This window comes from Mastomys coucha, unplaced genomic scaffold, assembly GCF_008632895.1.
Source record: "Mastomys coucha isolate ucsf_1 unplaced genomic scaffold, UCSF_Mcou_1 pScaffold15, whole genome shotgun sequence".
NCBI classification, from domain to species: domain Eukaryota; kingdom Metazoa; phylum Chordata; class Mammalia; order Rodentia; family Muridae; genus Mastomys; species Mastomys coucha.
Genome location: NW_022196897.1, coordinates 63683116 through 63707627, shown reverse-complemented (window position 1 = coordinate 63707627; position 24512 = coordinate 63683116). Strand labels below are relative to the sequence as shown.

Genomic DNA, 24512 nt, shown 5'->3' with positions numbered 1-24512 from the left:
TGCATACCCAGAGGGAGCAGACACCAGAAATGAAAAGCAAGCACTGAAGTCAAGAGTCTCCAAAGATTTCAATAATCCCAAGCCTCAGACTAAGCAAGAGAACCCACAAGCAATAAGCCAAAGTTCTCATACAGCAAGCCCTCCTGACTCATTGGTTCCTTAAAATCCAGCAAAGTCAGCACAATCTAATCTTTAAAATGTAAGATTCTCTTCAGCTTCATAATTTACTACGAAGTGCTAATTCCCAGATTAAAACCCTAACAGAAGCCAGGGGCAGTGGCAGTCATCCACAGTCCCATGTAATCTTGACACTGAGTAGGAGGAACCTGGAGCCCAGGAGGAACCTGGCGCCCGCTTAGTCTTATCAATATAAGAAACACGTCAAAGGAAAAGTAATTCAACATCTACATCTAAATCAAGGTATACGTCCTCATAAAAACTGATTCCACAAATGTATGTGGGTCAAGGACAAAGGGCTCCAAGGTCATGGTTTCTGGGACACAGTGACCTACCAAAGCCTTCAAGTGTGTCTATGTAGAGGGGGCAGAATGAAAACTAAAACAACTGCATTTTAATTTTAAAGTATTTACAAAGAAATCATTCACAAGCATGTCTATTTGGGGAAAGCAACAGAAAATAGAATTTCCTCTATTTCTACAAGTTCAAAAGTTTGTAATATTCATTATAAACCTATTACCCTAGGGGGTAAACAATCAAAAAGCACCATATTCTCCAAGTTTGTATGGTTAAAAAAAAAAAAAAAGACTGCCCACATCATCAATTTTTTCCAAATTGAACATATAAAATGCAAGTTGCAAGTAGGCTGATTCCACTGTACAAAGGATGCTCTAATGAGCCATTTGCTATTTAAAATGACAAGCACTTTTAGAGCAGTTAATAGGTATAGACATTTTAAACTTAGGGAAAGGTACAGACTAACCTTAGAAAATATCAAATATTTACTAAATATTTGGCTCCCGTTCTAAACTCATAGAAAAAAAAAGCTAAACATATGATTGATGTATGTTCACTTTTAAGTTTGAACACAATAAACAAAAAAAAATCAATAAAGAACACAAAAGGCATTTAATAGACTAGACAGAATATCAATGAATTTAAAAGATACAATGAATTATATGATGAATGTGAATATAAAAACCATGTATTAGTTAAATATGACTAACTTAAAAACACAAAGCCAATTTTTGTTAAAGTGCTGATCATTCTAACTCTGGGATAAAATCAATACCCCAAAGTGACTTAAAAGAAATACAGTGTAGAGGAATAACCCCACAATAGATACGACAGGCACTACCAAAAACTGCAAATTGTTCTTTAATTAAATAATGCCATTCTCAAGTGATATAGAACAGTCATCTTGACAGAATTACTTTTGTATAAATATTCATAAATTAAAAATGCCTCTAGATATGCCAAAGAGCTGCAAATCATACCTTACAACAGCAGCTTAATGCCTATTTTTTAAAAAGCACTGAAATCCTCTTCCATTGAAAGCCGTTTATTTCTCTGGTGTAAGTGAACAAGGTCACTGAGACCACTGCCACGTGTATCTTAGAACAACGTAAATAACAACTATGCATATACATCTTAAATTGGGGAGGCCATAAAAGTTAGAACATAACCATCTTTTGATGCAATAAGAAAATAAATAAATAAAAATTAAATACTGTAATCTGATGTTTGGTATTGACAAATCAGTAGGTGTCAACTTCACATATGAAGGACAGCAGAGTCTGATTTTTTTTTTTTAAATGCTCAATATGTCATGGTAGTTGGGCTAAAGACCTTTAGAATATTAAGCATTTCCTTTTGCTTAAAGGAATATGATAAAACCACCATCAAGCTGCTATGGTAATTAATTTTAAGCTGGGGGTGAAGTGACCTTTTGGTCCATGGCACAAGTTACATCTATCACATTTCTGTCAAATAAATCTGGCGAGATTTCATGTTTATATACTACAATACACACTGACCAGCTGTCAGTCCCTCACAGTTTTTTAGAAAAATATCTACATTTGTCCTTATGGATGTCAAAATGTTACACCATCATTTGTTTAAAAAAAAAAAAAAAGATGCACATTCATACTGTGAAGTTATTAGGAAAATACTCTTGCAAGTAAACTATAGAAAGATAAAATACACTTCAAAAGTATGTGGGTTGTTTGTTTACAATATTCTATAAAGTGCAGAGAAATCCTAAGGAGAGGGCAAAGCTACCCCAGAACGAGTTTAATTACAGCAGCTTTTGCATAGCGGCACTCAGAGGAAGCTGGACATGTCCGTTTCCTCAGGAGAAGGGTGGAAGTGGTTCTTCAGATTCAGACTGTGTCTTGGCCGTAAGTCTGCTTTCTTCCGGAATGGTTGCTGATGCCAAATCTCCATTAAGTGTGTTTCCTGAACAGTGAAGAGGTCCTGTGGAAAGTGATTGACAAGTTCAGCAAGTGCTGCTGACTCCTGGCCCCTGTGAAAGAACATCTCAGGTCTGCTCAGAGGAATAAAATCCCACCAGTTTCTGGATAACCTTCTGTTTGTTGGAGAGAGAAACTCACTTTTCTACCACTGCCAATCATAAGGAGAAACTTCAGCATTCCTAAGATAAATTATGTAACTACCAGAGGCAAGGGTTTGTTTCGCACACTGCCAGAAGGAAGGCTGGCACATTATGTGCCATCAACCTGCTCAGAGGAATTTAACCGAGCTATTGCTTTTTCAGCTGATGGTCCTGTGAACACAGACTCAAAAAACAATACATGATGTGATCTTTTTCCAAGATCACACATTTAGGAACAGAACAGAGCCTTTCTGAGCAAATAGCAAGAGTTCTTACGCTGGAAGTCCCCTTTCCATGGCTCAGGGGTGCCAGTGATACTCAAGGTGGACACAGGCAAACACACAGGGGTGGTGTCCCAGTCCCATAGTGTTTGAATTTATCAAGGCTTCCTCGCCCACCCACCCCATTTGTTTTCTTTTACTTATATGTATTTATTTTGTTCTTTGAGACAAGGTCTCAGTCTGTAGCCCAGGGTGGCCTAGAACTCAGGACACAGCTCCAACTGACCTCACATTCACACCAATCCTGACTCAGTCTCAAGAGCCACCACACCTGCTTTACTGTCTTACTTTTCTCATCTTTAAAAGCAAATTTCCAAAATGAAAAGCACTTCACAGAAAAAATATTCTCATAAAATTACTTTCATGAACCAGAGTGGGAGCACAGGGGCAGGCTACACTCAGGAGGTCATGGGTTCAAGCCCCATCAGTGAATAAATCAGGCATGCTGGTACCAACCTCTGATCTCAGCAAGTCAAGAGGTAAAGGCAGAAGGATCAGGAATTCAGTCAACTTCCAATGCAAAGTTCAAGACCAGCCTGGGCTATAAGATACTGTCTCCAAAAAACAAAACAAAACAAAACCATCAACTGATAATTTCAATATACATAATACTAATATGTTAATATAATACACTAATATATACAATATACCAATTCTCTGCTTCCTCAACTAAACTGTTAACTTTTAGCATAAAGAGAAAGGAATTTAAGAATTAAACTTCTCACCTTGCCAGTGCAGTAGCTTTAAGGTAAACTGAGAAGGTATCTGTGTGCTCTGTATGTGTGACTTGTTTGAAACAGTCCTAACAACTATGGTAGTGAACATCTTTGCCTTCTAAATATCTAGAAATAAGCTGTGTACGGGAGTGTGCGCCTGCAATCCCAACCCTGGGGAGGTTGAAGCAGGACCACCAAAAGTTCAAGGCTAGCTTGCTCTACATAATGAGATACAAGCCAGCCAGAGTTATAGAGAAAACAAAGTGGGCTAAGGAGATACCTTGGTGGTTAAAGAGCTTGCTTCACAGGCAAGAGGAAGCAGCCGGCTACTGAGACTGGCTGTACTCGTGAGTTCGGAGTTTCATTAAGACCTTGTCTCAAAAAGTGGAGTCCCAGCAGGGAGGCAGAGGCAAGGGAATCTGAGTTGGAAGCAGCTGGTCTACTGAACAGGACGGAGAAACCCTGTCTGTCTTAAACACACCACTCCCCAAAAGAAAAAAATAGTGAGTGAGAGAAGATTACCAACTCAACCCTGGGCCCCACACATGCAAATCCACATATGCTTCACACACAAATATGTTAAAAAGAAAAAGGTAAGTTTTTAAAATGTGTCTCAAAGTGGTCAAAGGCTCTGTTCGGCATCAACTGCTACATCAGCCTCTAGGTAAGCGAATAAAGGCTGCTCTTTTGCCTCTATTTAAAAACACAAAGCACTACCGCTGGTTCATCCCAATCTATGACCTGACTGTCTGGAGGACCTACCCACCATTTATTCTGTCATTTCTGTGGGGAAATCTGACGTCCACACACATCTGATGTCCAGTGAACTCTTGAAGAACTATTTGTCCCTTCCTTGGGAACTCTCCCACATGCTTTGTGGGAGGTAAGGACTCTAACAAGTAACGTTCTAGCCATGAGAAGTAAGCATGAGAAGACATGGTCCTTGTAATCAAACAAGGTGTGTCCTGATACACAGTGAAAGATCCTGCTCCTCAGAGACAAGTACAGATCTCAACAGAAATCACCAGACTTTGCTGAAATGACAGTCTGCCGGCTCTGAGACAGGGGCAAAGGTCCAGGGATACATGCTGTCATACACAACCACGCAAAATTACTTTCTTTAGCTATTTTAAGGCAGACAAACAATATAGCATAGCTAATTTCTCTGTGGATTTAGACATTTACTTTCCTCTAGGATTCTACCTATAATTAATGATTCTTCTACAATACTTTAAAATGGAAATGTAGTGGGAATAAAAACATAGTCAATGACTGTCTCTAAGAGAAAGTATCTACCAATGAGATTCAGCATCCCCTACCAGAATAAGTAGGGTAACGAAGCTACTGGGAAGAGAAGCTGTGAGCAGCAGGGGACTGTGAGGGTTCACTTCCCTCTAAGAAATCCACCAAAGAGTGTTCCAATGACACCAGGTGACAGAAGCTTCAGTCCCAGGAACTACTAGAACCTGCTGGTGCCAGTTTGGCTGACGTGGAGAGAGAGAGAAACAGAGTTGTGGAACTCACTCTCTGGGTCTTCAGGGGGAACATCATTACAAGAGTCTGTGTCCGAGTAGGTTCTGCGGCGTCGCTGAGGAAGTCGGTGAAGGGCAGACGCTGGTTCTTTGATGGCACAGCTGCTCCTGCACATCGGATAAAAGGTGTTAAGCCGTGGGGCATTAAACCATGAGAAGAACCTTTCCTGCCTGGGATGTTAAATGGCTTCTCTTTAGGGCCAAGTATGGTGGTGCTTGCCTTTAGTCCCAGCGCTCCAGAGGCAGAAGCAGGAGGATCTCTGTGAGTTAGAAGCCAGCCTGGTCTACAGAGCAAGTTCTAGGATAGCCAGAGCTACATAGTAAGATCCTGCCTTACTAAAATCCAAAAAAGAAAAAAGGGGGGGGGGGTAAACAAATGACAAAGGAGTCACTCTTCGGATGTTTAGTCCTTACGTTAGCAACCTGCACTCATCCAGAAGTGAAATGTGGAGACCAGCGGGTCTACTTGGAATTCAGGCAGAAACTCTGAGGTCATGTTCTAAACGGGAAAGGAGGACAAAGACGCGTTTCTAGGAAGTGTCCACTGAAACAGCAGACAGAAGTGGTTTGCAAATATCTCAGATTTAAGTTGTAGATTTCATAAGTGCAGATATCTAATACCAACCTTTAACTGACAGATTTGAAGGGGATGCCAAAAAGATGAGAGATGTTCAGATGTAAATTCACTGACAGCAGAAACAGAACATGGAAGCCAGGAAAAACAGTTTTCAGGGCTGTGTGCAGCTTAGCTGGTAGGGTGTTTAACTAGGATGCAGGAAGCCCTGAGTCTGAACCCAGCACTGCATAAACCAGGGATGGAGAAGGTTCACACCTTACTCCCAGCACTGAGGGGGTATGGGCAAGATTGGGATTAGGCATGCTGGACTGTACAGCCAATTTGAGACCAGTCTGTGCTACATAAGACCTTGCCATCAAAACAAAACAAATCTGCTTTTTAAAATCAGTCTTGGAGCTGTAAAGATGGTCCAGTGGTTAAGCACTGGCTCAAAAAAAAAAAAAAAAGAATTTTTTTTTCCAGGGTAAACATACAAACACAGAAGCAAAATCACCTAATGGGCTGGAGAGATGGCTCAGCAGTAAAGAGCACTGATTGCTCTTCCAGAGGTCCTGAGTTTAATTCCCAGCAGCCACATGGTGGCTCACAACCACCTGTAATAGGTTCTGATGCCCTCTTCTGGTGTGTCTAAGCACAGCTACAGTGTACTCACATAAATAAACAAAAACAAAACAAAACAAAACAAAACAAAACAAAAAACCACCTCACTGCCTAACTGCATCTCAGCTTCTGTTTTACAATGGCTCAACAATACTGTAGAACCTTGGCAGATCCAAGAAAAAATAGTATCTTTTTAATCTTTTTACAACTTACTTTCTAAGGAAAAAGGATGAAATACACCTTAGAAACTTCTATCACCAAATCAAATGTTTGCCACCAAATGACTTAGCTTCCATCGTTCTGCAAGGTTCAGCTGGTAAAATACTTTATACCATGACAGGACTGGAGCTATATACATGTGTTACTGGCTTCCTCTGAACAGGCCGTTCAACAAGGATTATATAATTACCAGAGGAAGAGACAAAACAATAGCAAGGTTCAAGACTGAATAGTCAGCATGGAAAAATAAATGCTGAAGAAACTTGATTTCATCACTTTCCAGAGAACAGAGAGGGTAAACCCAGCCACGGAGCAGAGGAAGCCAGGCAAGCACAGTGTCCCGACAGCTGGGACGCTGGCAGGACCCACCCGGAAGTCAAGCTTTCACAGTGCTATGAATATGGCTTCCTCTCTTTCAGTGAGCGCTTTCTCAGGAACAGCCTAGCATGAAAATACGGTTCTATAAAACACTGAGATAAATATCCGCAGTTGTGGACACTCAACACAGCAAATTTCTCTCTAGCCCCATATATAAATATACATATTTACATAATATATTTTTATTTTCTTATTTTTGTATTATTTTTACAAAATGTATTGCTTAATGGCAAGCACATTTACCTGCTGGGCCTTTTCACTGCCCCATACTTCTTGATATTACTTCAAAAACCTCCGAAGCTGTTAACAGCCAACAGGTGTCACTTCCAGGTTAAGGCATACATGTGGGTTTCCTATTCTCCCTTGTGAAGCCAACCCCTGACACAAGAACTCCCAGACCTATTCCACACAGAGCTGACAGCCACAACAGCAGGCATGGGCCAGATGAACTTCCCAGGGAGGCGTTACTCAGAATTTAGTCAGAAGACACATGGTTAGCTTACCTCTCGGAACTGCAGGGACCAGGGTGGCTGGCTGAACGCTTCATCTAGAAATGTGAAAGAGAAAAAGGCCTTAGCTCAATCTTTAGTCAGAGAGAATAATGCACCATTAAATTACTTTAATTAACATAAACTTATAGCTGGGCAGTGGTGGCGCACGCCTTTAATCCCAGCACTTGGGAGGCAGAGGCAGGTGGATTTCTGAGTTCGAGGCCAGCCTGGTCTACAGAGTGAGTTCCAGGACACCCAGGGCTACACAGAGAAACCCTGTCTCAAAAAACCACTAAATAAATAAATAAATAAATAAATAAATAAATACATAAACTTATTCAGAGAAATAGATGCCTGGCGAAGACACTTGTCTTCTATAGGCTCAAGTAACAACCCCGACACAATGTCAAACTTTCTCCCTAGTAACGATTAACTGGGAATTTCCCAACTCATACCAAAAAATACAAAAATTCTACTTATATGTAGATTCTGTTATGTGTAAAAGTATAAACAGTAGGGCTGGTGAGAAGGCTCAGCAGGTAAGAGCACTGACTGCTCTTCTGAAGGTCCTGAGTTCAAATCCCAGCAACCACATGGTGCCTCACAATCACCCGTAATGAGATCTAATGCCCTCTTCTGGTATAGAAGACAGCTACAGTGTACTTATTTATAATAATAAATAAATCTTAAAAAGAAAAGGATAAACAGTATATACATAACTACCCTAAGAGTCATCTTTATAATAAAAAAGAGTATCTAGCAAACCAGAAAACACTCTTTAAAAATAATTTATCTAGCCGGGCAGTGGTGGCGCATGCCTTTAATCCCAGCACTTGGGAGGCAGAGGCAGGCGGATTTCTGAGTTCGAGGCCAGCCTGGTCTACAGAGTGAGTTCCAGGACAGCCAGGACTACACAGAGAAACCCTGTCTCAAAAATGAAAAAAAAGAAAAAAAAATAAAATAAATAATTTATCTACTTTTACTTTTTATGTACAGTTTTGCCTGCATGTATGTCTGTATAAGGGTGTCAGATGCCCTGGAACAGGAGGTACAGACAGTTGGAGCTGCCGCATGTGTGTGTCCTGAGAATTGAACCTGGGCCCTCTAGGAAGAGCAGGCAGTGCTCTTAACCACTGAGTCATCTCTCCAGTCCCAGAAATTACTCTTAATAAAGGCCCTTTTCAGGACTGGCGAGATGGCTCAGCTGGTAAGAGCACTGACTGCTCTTCTGAAGGTCCTGAGTTCGGATCCCAGCAACCACCTGGTGGCTCACAACCACCTGTAATGAGATCTGACACCCTCTTCTGGTGCGTCTGAAGACAGCTACAGTATATTATGCCAGAGAGAGTGGGCCGGAGAGAGCCGAGCGGGGCGGCAGAGGTCCTGAGTTCAATTCCCAGCAGTCACACATGATAGCTCACTGTCATCTGTACAACTACAGTGTACTCATACACATAAAAAAAAAAAAAGTCTAAGCAAGAACATGCCATAACTATGGTGAACACAGAACATCATTTAGAAGAACCAACTTGCCCACCAAAAAGATAAAAAGTAGCACAAATAAAACAGACTATTTCTGTTTAACAAGGTGACAGGGAGGCTGTTTATACCAAAGGCTTAGCATGTTTTATACACACGGGGCCACATCTAACATCTACATTTGCGATGGCAGCTGCCAGCTGACAAGGTCTCTGTTTACATTGGTTACGGATAGCTCTAGTCCAACAGCTGTAATGGCAGGCTTGAAGCCGCAGGCGGACTGGGACATCCCTTTCAGTAATTTCCCTTAGAGCTGCTCCCTCTGAGGGATGGAGGAGACAGCTCAGCATCGTGAACATTAGAGCTTGCCTCCCAGAACCCACACTGAGCAGCTCACAACCGCCTGTAACCCAGGTCGGTGCCGCTTCTGCTCCCCACGATCCGCACAGCACAAGAGAGGTGCTGAGAATTCCTAGCAGAGAAACCCTGCTAGACTGGGACAGAAAAGCCTTCACTAAATCAACTAAAATTTCCCCGGTTCATCTGACCTTCATGCTTACTTTTATGGACACTATTAGTCTGACATTCACTGATGAAGACAAGACTTAAATGGAAGCCATGACCTTTTTTCCTTCTCTATAACTGAGCTTGCTGGGGTGGGTAATGAGAGTGAGCTGGGGTCTGCTTCCTCAGTCATCATCAGTGATTGCTAAAACATGGCCAGGTGCGTTCCTCCTCCATGAAGAGGCTCCTAAGAACACTTCAATGTTAACAATGCAGTGCTATCAAACCTTATCTCACACAGGCTCCCCAGAGCATGCCAGAGCAGACTCAATAGCAGGAAAGGCACAAAGACTTCACCACCCCCAGCAAAGAGTTCTTGGTGTGCAGAGTAATCAAGAAACTAACATTCTGTACCTACCATTAAGTGACTCAGATACTTTACAGTGACCTTCGAACACAGAAGACATTTCACAGACGAAGGACCAGAGGAATTAAGTAACTTGCCTACTCAGAGAATTCAAACCCCAATGCTGACTGAAGAACAATGCTCCCACTGCAAGTTTCAAGCTTTGCTTAATAGCACCTCTCGAGAAAAAAACATCATCCTATTACAAAGCTTTCAGGCAAATGGTGTAGAGTAGCTGGACAGACTATTCAGAGCCCCTTCACTGTGGAGAAACCAAAGCATTCACTCACTCACGTGCTGAGCTCCTCAGCTGAGATGACCCCTTACCAGCACAGACAAAAGCAATTCAGACTATTTCCTCTCCACTCCCATTTCCCATCTTACAAAGAAAACTATCAATAGAAGAGCGGCAGAGAATGTGGCTTGTGGGCAAAAGTGCTTGCCACACTTTACAGAAGATTTCAGTGCAAATTATCAGCACTCAAGTAACAGCCAGGCATGGTGGTATGCATCTGCAACTAGACACAGGGACGCAGGCTGATGCCCAGAGATCACCAATCTAGACTAATGATGAGCTCCAGGTTCATAGAGAGACTATGTCTCAAAGACAAGACAGAAACAGAGCAACAGACCACACACACACACACACACACACACACACACACTACACTACTTCTAATTTAATGTAAATATATTTATATTGCTTGAAGGAAAAAAAAAAGAAGTTCCAACCATCTGAACAGGAGAAGGCGACACAGGAGAGACCAGGGGATCCGGATGAGGCAGTTGAAACATCTCAGGTTTAAACTTGGCGTTCGCTATCTTCACACATTCTTCGAGGGTTGTGATGAATGTATTACAGGTGGCACTAAGCAAGGAAGAGGCTTCATTCATGTTCTGAAAAATCACACAGAAAGTCTGACTCATACTCCACCATGTAATTAGGCACAGCCTGAGAATCAGCTGAGAAAATTAATTAAAGCTTATCACTAAGAAGGAAAAAACAAAAAAACAAAACCAGCAGTTGTCTACTGTATTCCTGCAACTGGCCCAGAGAACACAGCCAGAATGCTTCTTCTCGAGCCTAGTCTCCAAAGTACTGAGTGGCGACAAAGACAGGCCTTGACTCCCTGAAGAAATGAGCTGTTTCAATGCTTGCCTCTACCACAGGGACAGAATTCAGAAAGCACTGTAGTGTTGGGAATTGGTTCTCATGCTTTGTTTTAATTCGGCTCCCAAAAGCCGCGTTTCCAGATGCTGAGGGTCCCTGCTCCAAGCTGGCTTCGGTTGGGAATAAAGAATTGCTGTATAGCCAATGGCTGGGCAAAGAGATGGAGATGGGACTTTTAGATTGCACAGGCAAAGGATGGAGGGAGGGGTACAAAGAGGAGAATCGTCATGACTTGGAGGGAGAGAGAGATCAGATTTAAGAGCTATAGGAGAGAAATCATCCAGCAATGTAGGTGGAAAGGGAATGTGGCCCTATGGGGAGCTGCCCAGAAAGTAACAACAGGCAGCAAAGATAAAATATAGATTCAGAAGATGTTACATTAAGCCAGGAGTACCGGAGGGGAGTGTGTGCTAGCCTCCGGAAGTTTAGAAGTGCCCAGCCAGTGAGCTAGTCAAAGCACATCAAAATTAGTTACTGTTTTTCATTCATGAATCCAGAACTCCTGGCACACAAGACCAACAGGAAGTCAAATGGCTCTATGGTGATGTTTTTGTCATCCTAGGGAGTGGCTAAGGATGTCCCAGGGCAGTACATGGCAGAATCTGATCCTAAGCAAAAGCAGTACCTCTACACTGGGAGATGAATGCTTCTCATCATGATGAACAAATTCCTGGATTGTATGAACTTGCTGCATTAGGAGGTCACAGTAGAGGCGAAGTTCAGACATTTTGGTTTTCAGAGATTCACTGGTCTCACTTATTTCTAAAAGAAACACATAAATATCAAACTAGATCATTTTTGTACTCTCTGGTCATACAATAAAACAACCATTTTAAAAGCAAGCAACAGAGGCTAAAGAAATGGCTCAGTCAACAAAATGCTTGTTGCATAAATATGTGGATCTGAGTTGCATCTTCAGATTAAAAAAAATTGGGCCCAGTGGTGGTACGTAATCCTAGCAGCACTAGGAGGTGAAGACAGGAGGACCCAGGTGCTTGCTGGTCAGCTCGTGTATACCTATCACTGAGCTCCAGGAACGAGAAGGACTCTCAGAGCTTGCTGACCAACTAGTGTACCCCTATCATTGAGCTCCAGGTACAGCAAGTGAGTGTGCGCACACAGAAAGAAAGACAGACAGACAGATCTGGGATGGGGAAGAACAGGGAGAAAGAACATTGCATGCGTGCAAGCGTGTAAGTACACATGCATGTGCCAAAACACGCAGAGAGGGCAAAGACATCTTAGGAGTCGTTGCTTCTCCTGCTAACTTGTAGGACCCAGAAATCACATTCTTGTCTCCAGGCCTGTACACAGCACCTCTACTCACTGAGACAGCCTGCTAGCCTGACCACTGGGTGTTTTACTACACAGCCACTCCACTCTATTACTCGATTTCTTCCATGTGAAGCCCACATTTCTACTCTGTGCACGAGCGTTTTTCTTTTCCTCATACATTCTTTCCCAGCTCTGATATGAGTTTTTCTTAACACATAAGGTGATAAGCTGTTTAAAGTTCTAACATATTAAAAACAGTATTTTATCTGCCTACATAACAAACAACTTTTCCAGGTATAAGCTCCTCTCCAGTTTTCTTCATTGTATATTTTCACCAGCAGAAGTTGCTAGTTTTAGGTAAGAAAAGCGACTGCACATTAACATTTACTAATTCTCTTCCTTTCTGTTCCATTTTCACATCTTCTTGTTCTTCGATTTTTTAATGCAGTTGTTGTTCTCCTTCTCCTCCTCCTCTTCCTCCGACATACTACGCATCTAGCCATCATCTCTCCCATTTACCTGCCACTATCTTATAAAGCAGTGGAGGAGGAAAGCATCAGCTACACAGTATGTAGATGTTGGTCTTTCCTAAGCCAGGCTGGGGCCGCTGCTCCCAGGCAGAAAACAGCAAAGCAGCACACTGCATATATGACATAAATCAATTCTTGCCCAAATTTAAGTACATCCCTTTTTTGGGTGGAGAAAAGGCTGTGTGTATATACGTGTGGAGGCCTGACCATAAATGTGCACAGGTGTCAAGGTCAGAGGTTGATAGCAGCCATCTTTCCTTGACAGCAAGAGGCAGGGATGGTGTCTATACCCTTAGCAAAAAGGAAAAATGGCTGAGATCTTCAGGACACCCCCTAAGGCTGTGGGAAAGAACTCTGATAACATGAGTTCAAAAATAGATAATTTCTCAACTATGAAAATATAAGGACACAGTATGAATTGTATAAGGGGCTTCCCAGATCTAAAGGAACAGAGGCGGCTGCACTATGAGCCAGCTGGTCAGAAAGATACTAAGGAAGGAGATAAAGAGATTTAGGGGGTGATCACAAGGCAAGATCCCACCCAGGTAAGGTTTTTTTTTGTTAATGCTTACAAATGCAAGCAAATTCCTGAGTTGTACCTCAGTCTGGGACAGAGGGAGTTTAGGTCCAGACCTAGGCATGGTAGGAATGGTAACTTCAGGCCAGGGTCCCACCAGCTAGCTAGCTTACTGTCCTTCCTTAACAAAAGCAGATCTCTGAATTCTTTTGCAATGTTAAAAAAAGGGGGAAATGTACTTGCTGCCTCTTCCTAAGAGTCAGAGGGCTAAACATGGAATGCTGATCCATGGGATGGTAGAGAGGGAACCTGGAATAAATAACAGAATTGATAATAATTGAGGGAAACCCCAAACATTACTTGGATAGCTAACACAGCTCTTTTAGAATTATTTCTGGCTTTCTGATTTTGGTCGGAAAACCGAAGAACTACTTTTAGAATTTCTCTAACGGGATTGAGGAAAAATCCAAGAATTTTTTTCTAGCAGCTTTTTTGACTCTGACTGGAAAACCCATGAGTTACCCAGAGAGCATTTAGGATTTTTTTCTAGAATGAGAGAGCCATCTCCAGCAGGGAGCTGTCTCCAGAGAGCTGTGTCAAGAGCCATCTGGAGTAGAACACAGGCCATCAGCTTGTACCCACAATTTGACTTCTTTTGTTTCACTGCTCCCAGACGCCCCTTCTCTCAGAACCCCTCCCCAAGCCAAGGCCAGCCTTTGGCACCTTCATGCAGGCTAACACCACTGCTCTATTTGCTTTCTTTTTTTCTCCTTTACTTATTTAGACAGTCTCATTATGTAGCCCCAAGTAGCCTCTAACTCAAAATCCTCCTGCCTCAGAATCCTAATTGGGTGCATCCCCACTCAGGTCCATTTTCCTTATCTATATAAATCTTACTATTCTTGGTATTTGAAATGAGTGCAGTCAATGACTCTCTTTTTGTGAAAGGCCTATTTCACTAAAACTACATCTTTAAAGTTATGTGATAATACATGCCAGAATTCCCTTCCCTTTTAAGGAGAAATAATATTCCACTGTACAGGTACCACATGTGTTTATTCATTCAGGTATCTCTGGATATTTGGATTGTTCCTATCTTTTAGCTATTTCTTGTCCTAATCTTGTCCATACTTATTTATAATTTTTCTTTGATATACCTGAATAGCACTATAAACTCCTACATTTTCTAATTATCTACAACTTAGTAGTTTTTACTAAGTTAATTTAAGATTGTTTTTCATTTTTAAAAGTTCTTTATACACATATATGTGCCTAAAGGACGCCCTCAAGTGTCAAGTGTCTGGAACAATGTTCCCCTCTTTTGAGATAGGATCTCTCACTAGCCTGGAGCTCACAAATGAAGCTACGCTGGCTGGCCAGCAAGCCCCAGAGATTCTCCTGTCTCCAGTTCTCCAGGGCTGGAATTCTAAGTATGTGCCACCATGCTTTTGCTCTTTGTGTGACCTGGGCGAGGAGGAGGGCTGGAACTCTGCAATTGAACCCTGGTCTTCATCCTCCTGCTTTTTCAATGATCAGTTAACCATGGAAAGCTTCCCATGTCAATAAACTTCTCTGTCAACATTTCCCTGCCCTCATAAAACATCATCTAATTGAAGCACTGCTTTACCAACTGATTCCCCTAAACTTAGACTTTCATGTTGTTTACAAAGTTCTCACTGTGATGATCTGTTCCAAGTTTCCCACATTACTAACTTCCTTCGGATTACTGAGAGACACACTTATGCTTAGAGAGCAGTTATCACAAGTTACGCGTCATCACCTTTCTCTTTTGCAGTCCTCGTGTCGGTCAAACAGGCTTTGGAGCTCCCGAGGGCCACCAGCCACCTCTGTCTCTCGGCAGCATTTACTGCCTTCATATAGAAATGCTGCTCTCCTGGAATGATTAATTCCATTCTTGTGTTGTCTGCTGAATGGACTGTGATGAGACAAAGACTCGGTTATAGACTCTAAGCATTTGGAGGGGTCACCTCACATATCCTTAGATGCTGCATGCACCTTCAGCAAACCAAGACTCACAGCACAATCTGGGCCACTCTCTAAGAAGCCCCAGAGGCACCATGAAAACTACCTTCTCCCTAACACTCAAGGTGGCCATGGCCCCGAAACAATGCCAGCCACTGACAGTAATATAGACGACTCACTTTTACTCATGCTAGACATATTTGCAAACTCATTACATTATACAAAGCACAGCTATAAATCAAAATAAAAGACAGCCAAGTTCAGAAAACAAGGCAAAGACCTGAAAGGGGACTTTTAAAGAGGACATGCAAGAAGTAAGCTCCCCATCACTGGGCCACCTCCTCAGCCCTGGGAAATGTGCTCCCAACATTTTGTTAACGTGCATAGTACGCTTTGCTGTGCACATAATGGACACAATGCTGTCCATTAAGACAGATATGGGGTATTACAGTAACGGAGAGACTAAACTCAGCACCCTACCCTATACGACAACAGAAAGAGGGCGTTTATAGCCAAAGGGCAGGGAAATCTCTGGGATAAGTATGGACTCTCCTAAACTGACCTAACAAGAATTGCCTAGCATATGTAAGACCACAGATCCAGTCCCAAGGACCACCCAAAAAAGAAAAAACAAACAAACACAAACCCAGTATTTTCTTTTTCCTTAACCACCTATTAGAGATGAATGGAAATTCTCTGAATGTGCTCTGAAACGTTTATGGGTGATAAGGGTACTGCTGAAAATGAGCTACACATATCCCAGCAATGAATACATGGCAAACTAATACTTACTGGTAAATGTTTTAGTCTATATAAATACAGAACAAAACAATATTCTATACATTCAGGTTATATACAAGAATACTACCCCAAACTAATCTATTTCTATACTTTATATAACCATGACAGTCTTTGATTAGAACAGTAATAATTCTTAATAAAAAAGTGACCAGGGAACATCTGCGTATCTGCGTGTACATGTGCACAAGTATACACACACACACACACACACACACACACACACACACACTCAGCAAGCATGTGCATTTTGGAGAAATCTTCCAGGACAGCGTGATCCTCCCCAAGCTACTACAATGTTGCAGGATAACTATCCTCAGAGACCCTGTCTTTAAAAAAAAAAAAAAAAAGGATGAAGATAAAGAAGGAAGAAGAGATGAAGAAAAAAGGAGAAAAGAGGTGTGAGGGAGAGCCATATTACTAGTGAGTCTAAGATAAAGATAAAGGGGCAGAACTATAGGTAAAGAATATGAATCTGGGGCTGGAGAGATGGCTCAGCAGTTAAGAGCACTGACTGCTCTTCCAGAGGTCCTGAGTTCAAGTCCCAGCAACCACATGGTGGCTCACAACCATCTGTAATAAGATCTGACGCTCTTTGCATTCTTCTGGTGTATCTGAAGACAGCAACAGTGTACTCACATAACATTAAATAAAAAATAAAATAAATAAATAAGTCTTTTAAAAAAAGTTGAATCAAAACAGGAAAAAAAAAAAAAACCAGCAGCAATAACAACAACAAAAAAATCCCTTTCTTCCCACCTTGGCTAATCTTACTTAGAATTCTTAGAATTACCATAAAATCCTGCCAAAGTAGCAATCCAGTCCTGGAAAATGTAGCTCAATGCATTACACTCAATAAGCAAATGCACAGGACAGGAGGACTCTAGATATTTTAAATCTTGAGGGGGAGGGGGGAGTTCAAAGGGGATAAAATTTCCAATGTAAATAAAGAAAACATCTAATAAAAAATAAAAGAAAGAAAGGAAGAAAGAAAGAAAAAAGAAAGAAAGAAAGAAATCTTTGAGCAAGGCCTCATGCAGGAGTGAGGTATTCAATCCCTGAGGGGACACAGAAAGGCCTAGAAGCGACTGAACATTCCCTCCCTGGTGCTGTGGCCCTTTCAGTCCTCCTTGAAGAATTTAAATCTCCTCATCACCATCTTATCTGATTTCATTCTGCCTTCGCCCACACACTCCGGACACACAGAGTACATCGATGGTCTGTGAAATGAATCGCCAAGAAAATCATACCATGTCCTACTATCGTTGCCCTTTGGGAAGAAACCATCTCTACTACCCACGGCCACTCAACTCCAGCCAGCAAGAATCCGAGCTTTTAGCTTCCACTCTTCCCTTTTGAGAACCTCACAGAGAACAGCCTACTTCATCTACAGAGCTCAGCTTCAACCTTTCCAATCTTTCCATGAGGCTGAGACAGAACCTATCTAGATGCCACAGAAATTTTCTATCAAGTCAAACTGGAAAAGGCATTTGACATTTCAATGCAGGAGACATTTATAAAAAGAGGAATACAGACCTGTGTTCAATAATGTTATATGCTACCCCGGATTACTTAAAAGAGAAGATCTGGAAATCTGTAGATGACTAGAAACACTTATTTGTTCACTTAGAGCAGGCTACAGTCACCATGTTCCCTTACCTTTAATCTCACAGACCGCCATCTTTATACTCCCTTACCTTTAATCTCACAGACCGCCATCTTTATACTCCCTTACCTTTAATCTCACAGACCGCCATCTTTATACTCCCTTTGCTTCCTTTGCAGACATCGTCCTGTGAGTCATAGTAAGACAGGATTCCATTATCCAGAACAAACCATCGAGGCTGCCAACCTACAGAGACCAGAAACGAAGACAAGTGAATAAATTATTTTTACCACACAGAAAACCCGATGTCAAGTTGCCACACTAATTCTGGACTCTCAGTAACTTTCACACAATAAAATTTTTAATGGTCAGCCTTTGCCCAAAATGTCCTGCGATCTCTACATAGATAAGGAAAGACTATTTTTGTTCTGGCTCACAACTTTCTCTTTAACAGACCGAAAAGACATCTCCACCCAAGCACGGAACAACCAACCCCTTTCCTCCAGGAGAAGAGATCATAAGGTAGAATTAGCATTTCTTTTCCAAATGTCCGGAAGCAGCAGTGTTTCAATCCCTTTAGACTTTGGATTTGCATATGCATATGAGATATAAAAGGAAAGGGGCCCAAATCTAAAGGTGAAGTTCAAGCTCAGTTATTCACATAACCTAAAGGCCACGTTATAGGCTGGTTTGCTTCTTACTGGGCCCTATCAGTGGAGTCCGGTGGGGCATCTTCCACTTGTGAGTGTCCCTTCAGCACTTAAAATCCTTTGGGTTTGGGGGCATTTCAGATTAGGGCCGCTCACCTCCTCATCTCATAAGGGAAAAAAACATACAGGAAAGAGAGGGTTTGCCTCAGGTTTGCTTCCACTCTTGGCAGTTAACCTAGAGTAAATGTTTTCATCCCAGTAAGTCTTTAAAATTCTTTCTCTGAAACAGGTGACTACACAAGCTGGCCACCTCTCAAGTGTGTGATGTGCCCCCCCCCTTCTGATAGAATAAGCTACCTTTAAACAAATGCCCTTGGAGACTGGAAAGCTAAAGAAATCCCCATTTTTATGCAAATATGACAGCCTATAGACAGAGCAGGTTCCCACCCAGCCTCCTTCCCTCCCTGGGGGCTACACAACTAAGACAGAAATGCTGCCTATTAACTTCAGCCATTCATCCCATATTTCCTCAGCAATGAAACCATAAGCCTATCAGACTCTGATGGAAGGTCAAGTCTGTAGCCATGAAGGATGGCTGTTCTCAATGCTGGCCTTGCACTCCTCTTGCAAGCCAAACTCGTGTTCCTGGGAATCTTATCAAGCGTGCTGCTGATAGATGGTAGCAGTTCACCAACTAATAACATAAAACAACAGTGTGACTGTTCTTAATTCTTTATGTCACAATTAAGTCACAACACTGTGTAAGTGGCCTACATGAAACTCGCCACCATTAAAACACTTTGACCATCGGCTGTAAACCAACTCATCAGTTTATGTTTCCCAGAATCTGACAGGACCAAGGTACCTCACCCTATAAACTGACACAAGGCTTTTAGGGTTCGGGACTGGAGAGATGGCTCAGTGGTTAAGAGCACTGACTGTTCTTCCAGAGGTCCTGAGTTCAATTCCCAGCAACCACATGATGGCTCACAACCATCTATAATGAGATTCAAAGCCCTCTTTTGGTATGTCTGAGGATAGTGTTGGTGTACTCACATACATAAAATCTTAAAAAAAAAAAAAAATTAAAAACTTTTGAAATGACAATGTTGTGTTATAGTTAATGTTAACAAGTTGACAAAATCTTCAACTGTATGCAGGATTACCCTTTGTATGGGCTGCTGGGTGGTAAAATGGAAACAAAGGTGTGCACTAGCATTTACTGGCTGTTCCCTTCTGACCTAGGACATGAAGTAAGCAGCTGCCTGTGTCCCTGTGACTTCCCAGTAAGGATGAACTATAACCTGAACTGATAGCCAAATAAAGCTCTCTTCCTTAAGCTGCTTTTGCCAGAGCTTTCTATCTCAGCAGCAGGACACCGAGTCAGCAAAGCAGGTCAAACTTTACTTTCTACTCTATACCCTGCTTAAGAACACAGGGTAGGATATTCCCATTGGCTCAGGAAAATAAAGCAAGCAAACTTCATGCGCCAGGAAAATTCATTTTTATAAACACCGTGTTCCCTAGGGAGGGCTGCCAAATAGGAGGAAAAGTTCTTTTGGTATACGTACTTCACCTTGTTCCTCACTGCAGGATGATGCCCTAGCACACTGCCTTAAAACAGAAGAATCTCTCGAGCTGAAAAGACTGTTAGGCTCTTGAGCGCTCATGCTGCTTTTCCAGAGGACCCAAGCTCGGTACCCGGCACCCTCGTAAGGCAGCTCACAACCACCTGTAACTCCAGCTCCAGGGGCATCCATGTGTTCACTCACACAGACTCACACCAACACAGAAGCATAAATAAGTGAGGAAGTGTAACTTAAATATAGTACTCACGTGTAAAAGTCTAGAATAACTAAAATAAAAAGACTGTGGGGGCAGCACACGCATGTTCCTAGCATGTGCAAGGAAGTACAATAAAAATAATTTTTAAATATACATCTATAGTTTTCCAAATATTAATTCACCATGGTAAACAAATGATGAGGGGTGGTGGTGAAAATATAGTCTTCCACTTCAGTAAGACACATTTTGCATTACTGCCATATTATAATGCAACAGCTTTTAAAAGGAACTGTGAGCAAAGTGATCTAGAAATTGTAGAAACTGAGAAAGCCACATGGCTGAGTACACTCATCTAATCAAGCCTGTTATTTATCTCTACACACCTTTTTGAAGAATTATCTAACCTAACTTTCCCTATTTGGTTCACACATTTATAGTATGGTAAAAGGATTGGCAATTCCTTCTACTGAAAAGGGTTATTCCCTTTTTCAATCTCTACTTTAACAGTTTTCTCCAGCTACTAAATGTTATAAAAACACATATTAAAAAAAAAAGTCGCAGGGTGGTGGTGACGCATGCCTTTAATCCCAGCACTTGGGAGGCAGAGGCAGGCAGATTTCTGAATTCGAGGCCAGCCTGGACTACAGAGTGAGTTCCAGGACAGCCAGGGCTACACAGAGAAACCCTGTCTCAAAAAAAAAAAAAAAAAAAAAACCAAAAAAAAAAGTCAGTACATTGTCATTACACTTGAAGGTTCCTTAAAGACCAATTAGTACAAGCAGCCGTTCATCCTTCTGACCCAAGATACTAAAATTAATAAATGAACATACTGCGTAGCCAATTTTACATTTAAAAAAAAAATGGAATCATTCCAAACAAAAGACTTTGCTTCAGCAAGCTCTCCAATGCTTACTAGAAGTTAAACTGAAACGGCACCATAAAAACTAAAGCCACAGCATGTGTTGGCTCTCAGTACTACAGGCTAGGGAGGACACCTCCCACAAGAACATTTCACCCCAAGAGCAATTTCCCCTTCAATTATGACTCATGGCTGTAACTGCCCATTGCTCTGGGCCATGCTAAAAATATTCCTCCCGCATTACCTCCAAAGACAGAGTGCTCAAAAACATTTGCATCTCCAAGCTTAAAGGGTATGGGCCTTAAAGTTAATACCACACCTCGACCTGCAATCAGTGCCCACAACGGCCCAAAAGAAAACTCTTAGCAAAAAGTGTCTGCCTGATGCCTCACTGCTTCCAGTAAAAATCTGTCATTTACATGATTATTTCCTTTTTCATTCCAGCAGAACACATCTGACGTATTATAACTATTAAGCCATTTGCTAGCGTAAATCTGGCTCTAGCCAGACACAACCAAGCATTTAGCCCTAACAGGATTTGCCTGCAGATTCCCACAAGATAGGTGGACACTAGTTGAGTGCATCATAGAATGACTGGCTGCAGGGCTCAATACGCTGGGCAGAGTAAGTGGGCAGCAAGGTGACAACTGTCCATTCTTTGTAACTAAGAATCTGAGAACTGCCCAAATTTCCCTTCAAGCTGCCAGTTTTCCTCTAGTTCTGTCAGATCATGGGATTCAGAAGTTGGAAAGTACCTCTGGAACAAAATAGCTAACCACCCAGGCCTTGTCCAACTGGGATCCTGAAAGAATATCGCACCTGCCTTTGGTGTTAGTTCTAGCAGAGATCACAGGGTATGGATTTAAGGTGTGTTTTTTAAAGCCAGACTTTCAATATCACAGGCAGGGACAGCACCCTGCTGATGATCCCATTTCTATACAAACAGCTTTCTTCTAACGACCTCACCAAGGAAACATGCCTGCTCTTTCTGGGCTGCACTTCCAACTATTTCTCACAATGACTCTAATTCCCGTGGTGTTGAAAATGTGCTTTCTCCCACTATGTCTCACAATGAATGACTCGAACTCCCAAACCTCACTGAAAACCAATCCCTAAGAACCTTCTCTGAAGATAGCTTCCAAAAGCACACTTGATGAGCTCAGCCAGCCTCAACAAGTGGACTTTCAAACCTGTGGTAAGAAAATGTATAGGAATATTGAAAAACATATCTTAAAATTAAATGACCACACACACACACACACACACACACACAATTAACAAAATGCTGTCCACAGAGCGTGAATGAAAGAGACCGTGGATAAAAGAGGGTGACGGGATACTGTTTCGGAGGCACAAGAGGCAGTGCAGGGTTTTGGTCGTGTCCCATCCTCAGGTTGGTGCGCAGTCTCGAACTCCCGGTCGAGGCTGCCGGGAACGGGCCCCACGAGGGGCAGTGCGGTGGGGGATCGAGCGTGGAATTAAGAGCCGCGGCTTGACAGGGGGTGCCCCGCGCCTCCCGCCCCGTACCTGTGAGATAGTTGGTCCACTTGTACAGAACCCCCTCCATGCTTCAGAGCCCGGCGCCGCGCATCCTCCTGGCCCGGCGCCGGCCGCGCTGCTGCGGAGGCGCGGGCCCGCAGCCCTCTGCCCCGACCCGGCAGCCCTCAGAGGCCCGGCCGGCGGGCGCCCCGTGCTGCTCCGAGGCCGCGAGGCGCGGACATCCCCGGCAGGAACGGCGCGGCGACCCCCGGGGCGACCCCAGCGCCCGCCGTCCTCCCGCTCCGCTCCGCCGCCGCTCCGCGAGCCCCGGCGCTGCCCTCCTGCACGCCCGCCTTCCTTTCCCCCCGGGCTCCCGGCTTGTTTTCATTGACCCCGACGTCGCTTTCACTTCCTGGATGAAAGGGGCCGGCTCGGCCCGCGAAACCCCTCCCCGGCGGCGGGGCTGCGGGACGGCCGCGTGCCCGAGGCTGCGCCGCGCGCCCTCGTGGGGTGGCTCCGCGGTCCCCCACTACCCGGTTGCCCGGCATCCGGACCTCCGCGGGCATCCGGCACAAGGCGGCTGCCTAAGGCCTCGCCTCCTTCGGGTCTTTTTCGATAAAAATCAGGAGTTGCCCATTTCTTGGCGCTTCCAGTGCTCAACACTCCGGGGAAAGTAGGAAGTTACCTCCTAAGAAAAGCTGGAGCAATGGCAAGGCCCTGAAATCCTAGCACTCCAGAGGCTGAGGCAGGAAGGACCAAAGGCCAACCTGGGCTACATCCTTCTTTTAAGAAAAGGATACTAATTTCTGAGTTCGAGGCCAGCCTGGTCTACAGAGTGAGGTCCAGGACAGCCAGGGCTAAGAGTGAGGTCCAGGACAGCCAGGGCTATACAGGCTTATACCCTGTCTCGAAAAGAAAAAAGAAATTAGAAAAGGATACTAAAGTAGTATTCAAGCCTGAGAGGTCCTCCAACAAGGTCTTATGGAACTAGGATTGGCAAAATAACTTCCCAAGTATAGTGCTTGCTTCCAGAAGCTTGACCGAGAGTACTGTACTCCTGTAGTGGAAGAAGGGAACCACCTCCTCTACACGTGGGCCGTGTCACACACGTACACACTCACACAAACACATACTTTTTTTTGTGTTTTTTTAATGTCATACATCGCAATGTACGCCTTTAATACCAGCATTCAGGAAGCAGAGGAAGGCAGATCTCTTGTGAGTTCTGTTAGTTCCAGACCAGCCTGGTCTACCCAGTGAAGGCAGGGCTACATAGTGAAACCTCCTCTCCTCTCTCTCTCTCTCTCTCTCTCTCTCTCTCTCTCTCTCTCTCTCTCTCTCTCTCTCTCTCTCGTCTCTCTCTCTCACACACACACACACACACATACACAGAGGAAAGAAAAGGTTAAGAAGGAACCCTGTATTCTATTTTTGTTTTGTTTTAAAATAAAAGGATTTCTCTTAGATTTTTTTTTAATCTCACTTGAGAGCCTTTAGACACTTGACAATGTTTAGATTTAGAAAGTTTTGCAAATTCCAGTTAATTTGCATAAAGCAGAATCAGTATTGAGGTAATGAAATCCCTGACTTGTCCTTCCAGGAAGGCTGACTGAATAGGGGAATCTGGATATCCATTTGGTGAATTGACGAGTAGATTAATAATAACAAATCACATATAGTTCATTAATGATAGTTCAACTGTGGTGGGAATCTGGCACTTATAAAATTCGAGTTTTGCTTGAAAGGTTTTTTCATACTAAAATGAGAAGGGGATGTATCACGAGACTTGACTAATCTCTGGTGTGTATTAGCCAGCTGTGAGATTGGAACAAAATGTTCAATAGTCAGATTTCCTGTCTGATGTGAATGAATTTTCATGGGATGGGGGTGGAGGGTGGGGGGAGGAAGCTTCTCTCTGCTAAAAGCCTTCACCTCAAGGGCGGCCTCAAGAGGTAGGGGACAGAAACATAGGGTATCTTTTGTAATGTAGGCACGGGCTGCTGGAGCCCCAGAGACACTCCACTGTGTGTTCTGGGAGCTTCCTGGCCGCATCTGATAGACACAGCTTGAGTCCTTTTATGCAGTACCCGACCCCCATCTCCCG

General features: G+C 43.0%; 1 protein-coding gene across 5 annotated transcripts in view; it reads right to left on the bottom strand.

Moving 5' to 3' along the window:
* Nucleotides 1-1148: 1148 nt before the first annotated feature.
* Nucleotides 1149-24512, bottom strand: part of Plekha3 (pleckstrin homology domain containing A3) — a 23957-nt gene continuing 593 nt past the window's right edge. For 2 of the 5 annotated variants that reach the window (XM_031370709.1, XM_031370712.1), the window contains exons 2-8: nucleotides 17765-17881; nucleotides 15029-15184; nucleotides 11552-11688; nucleotides 10488-10652; nucleotides 7379-7422; nucleotides 5094-5209; nucleotides 1149-2433 (exon numbers count right to left, since the gene is read on the bottom strand). In XM_031370709.1, the coding sequence (XP_031226569.1) occupies nucleotides 2309-2433; nucleotides 5094-5209; nucleotides 7379-7422; nucleotides 10488-10652; nucleotides 11552-11688; nucleotides 15029-15184; nucleotides 17765-17786 (765 nt within the window). In that variant the 5' untranslated portion in view covers nucleotides 17787-17881 and the 3' untranslated portion in view covers nucleotides 1149-2308. Of the gene's footprint in view, nucleotides 2434-5093; nucleotides 5210-7378; nucleotides 7423-10487; nucleotides 10653-11551; nucleotides 11689-15028; nucleotides 15185-17764; nucleotides 17882-20983; nucleotides 21304-21748; nucleotides 22181-22456; nucleotides 22768-24512 lie in introns of those variants that run through there. The other 3 variants (XM_031370711.1, XM_031370710.1, XM_031370708.1) reach the window with 3 other exon arrangements.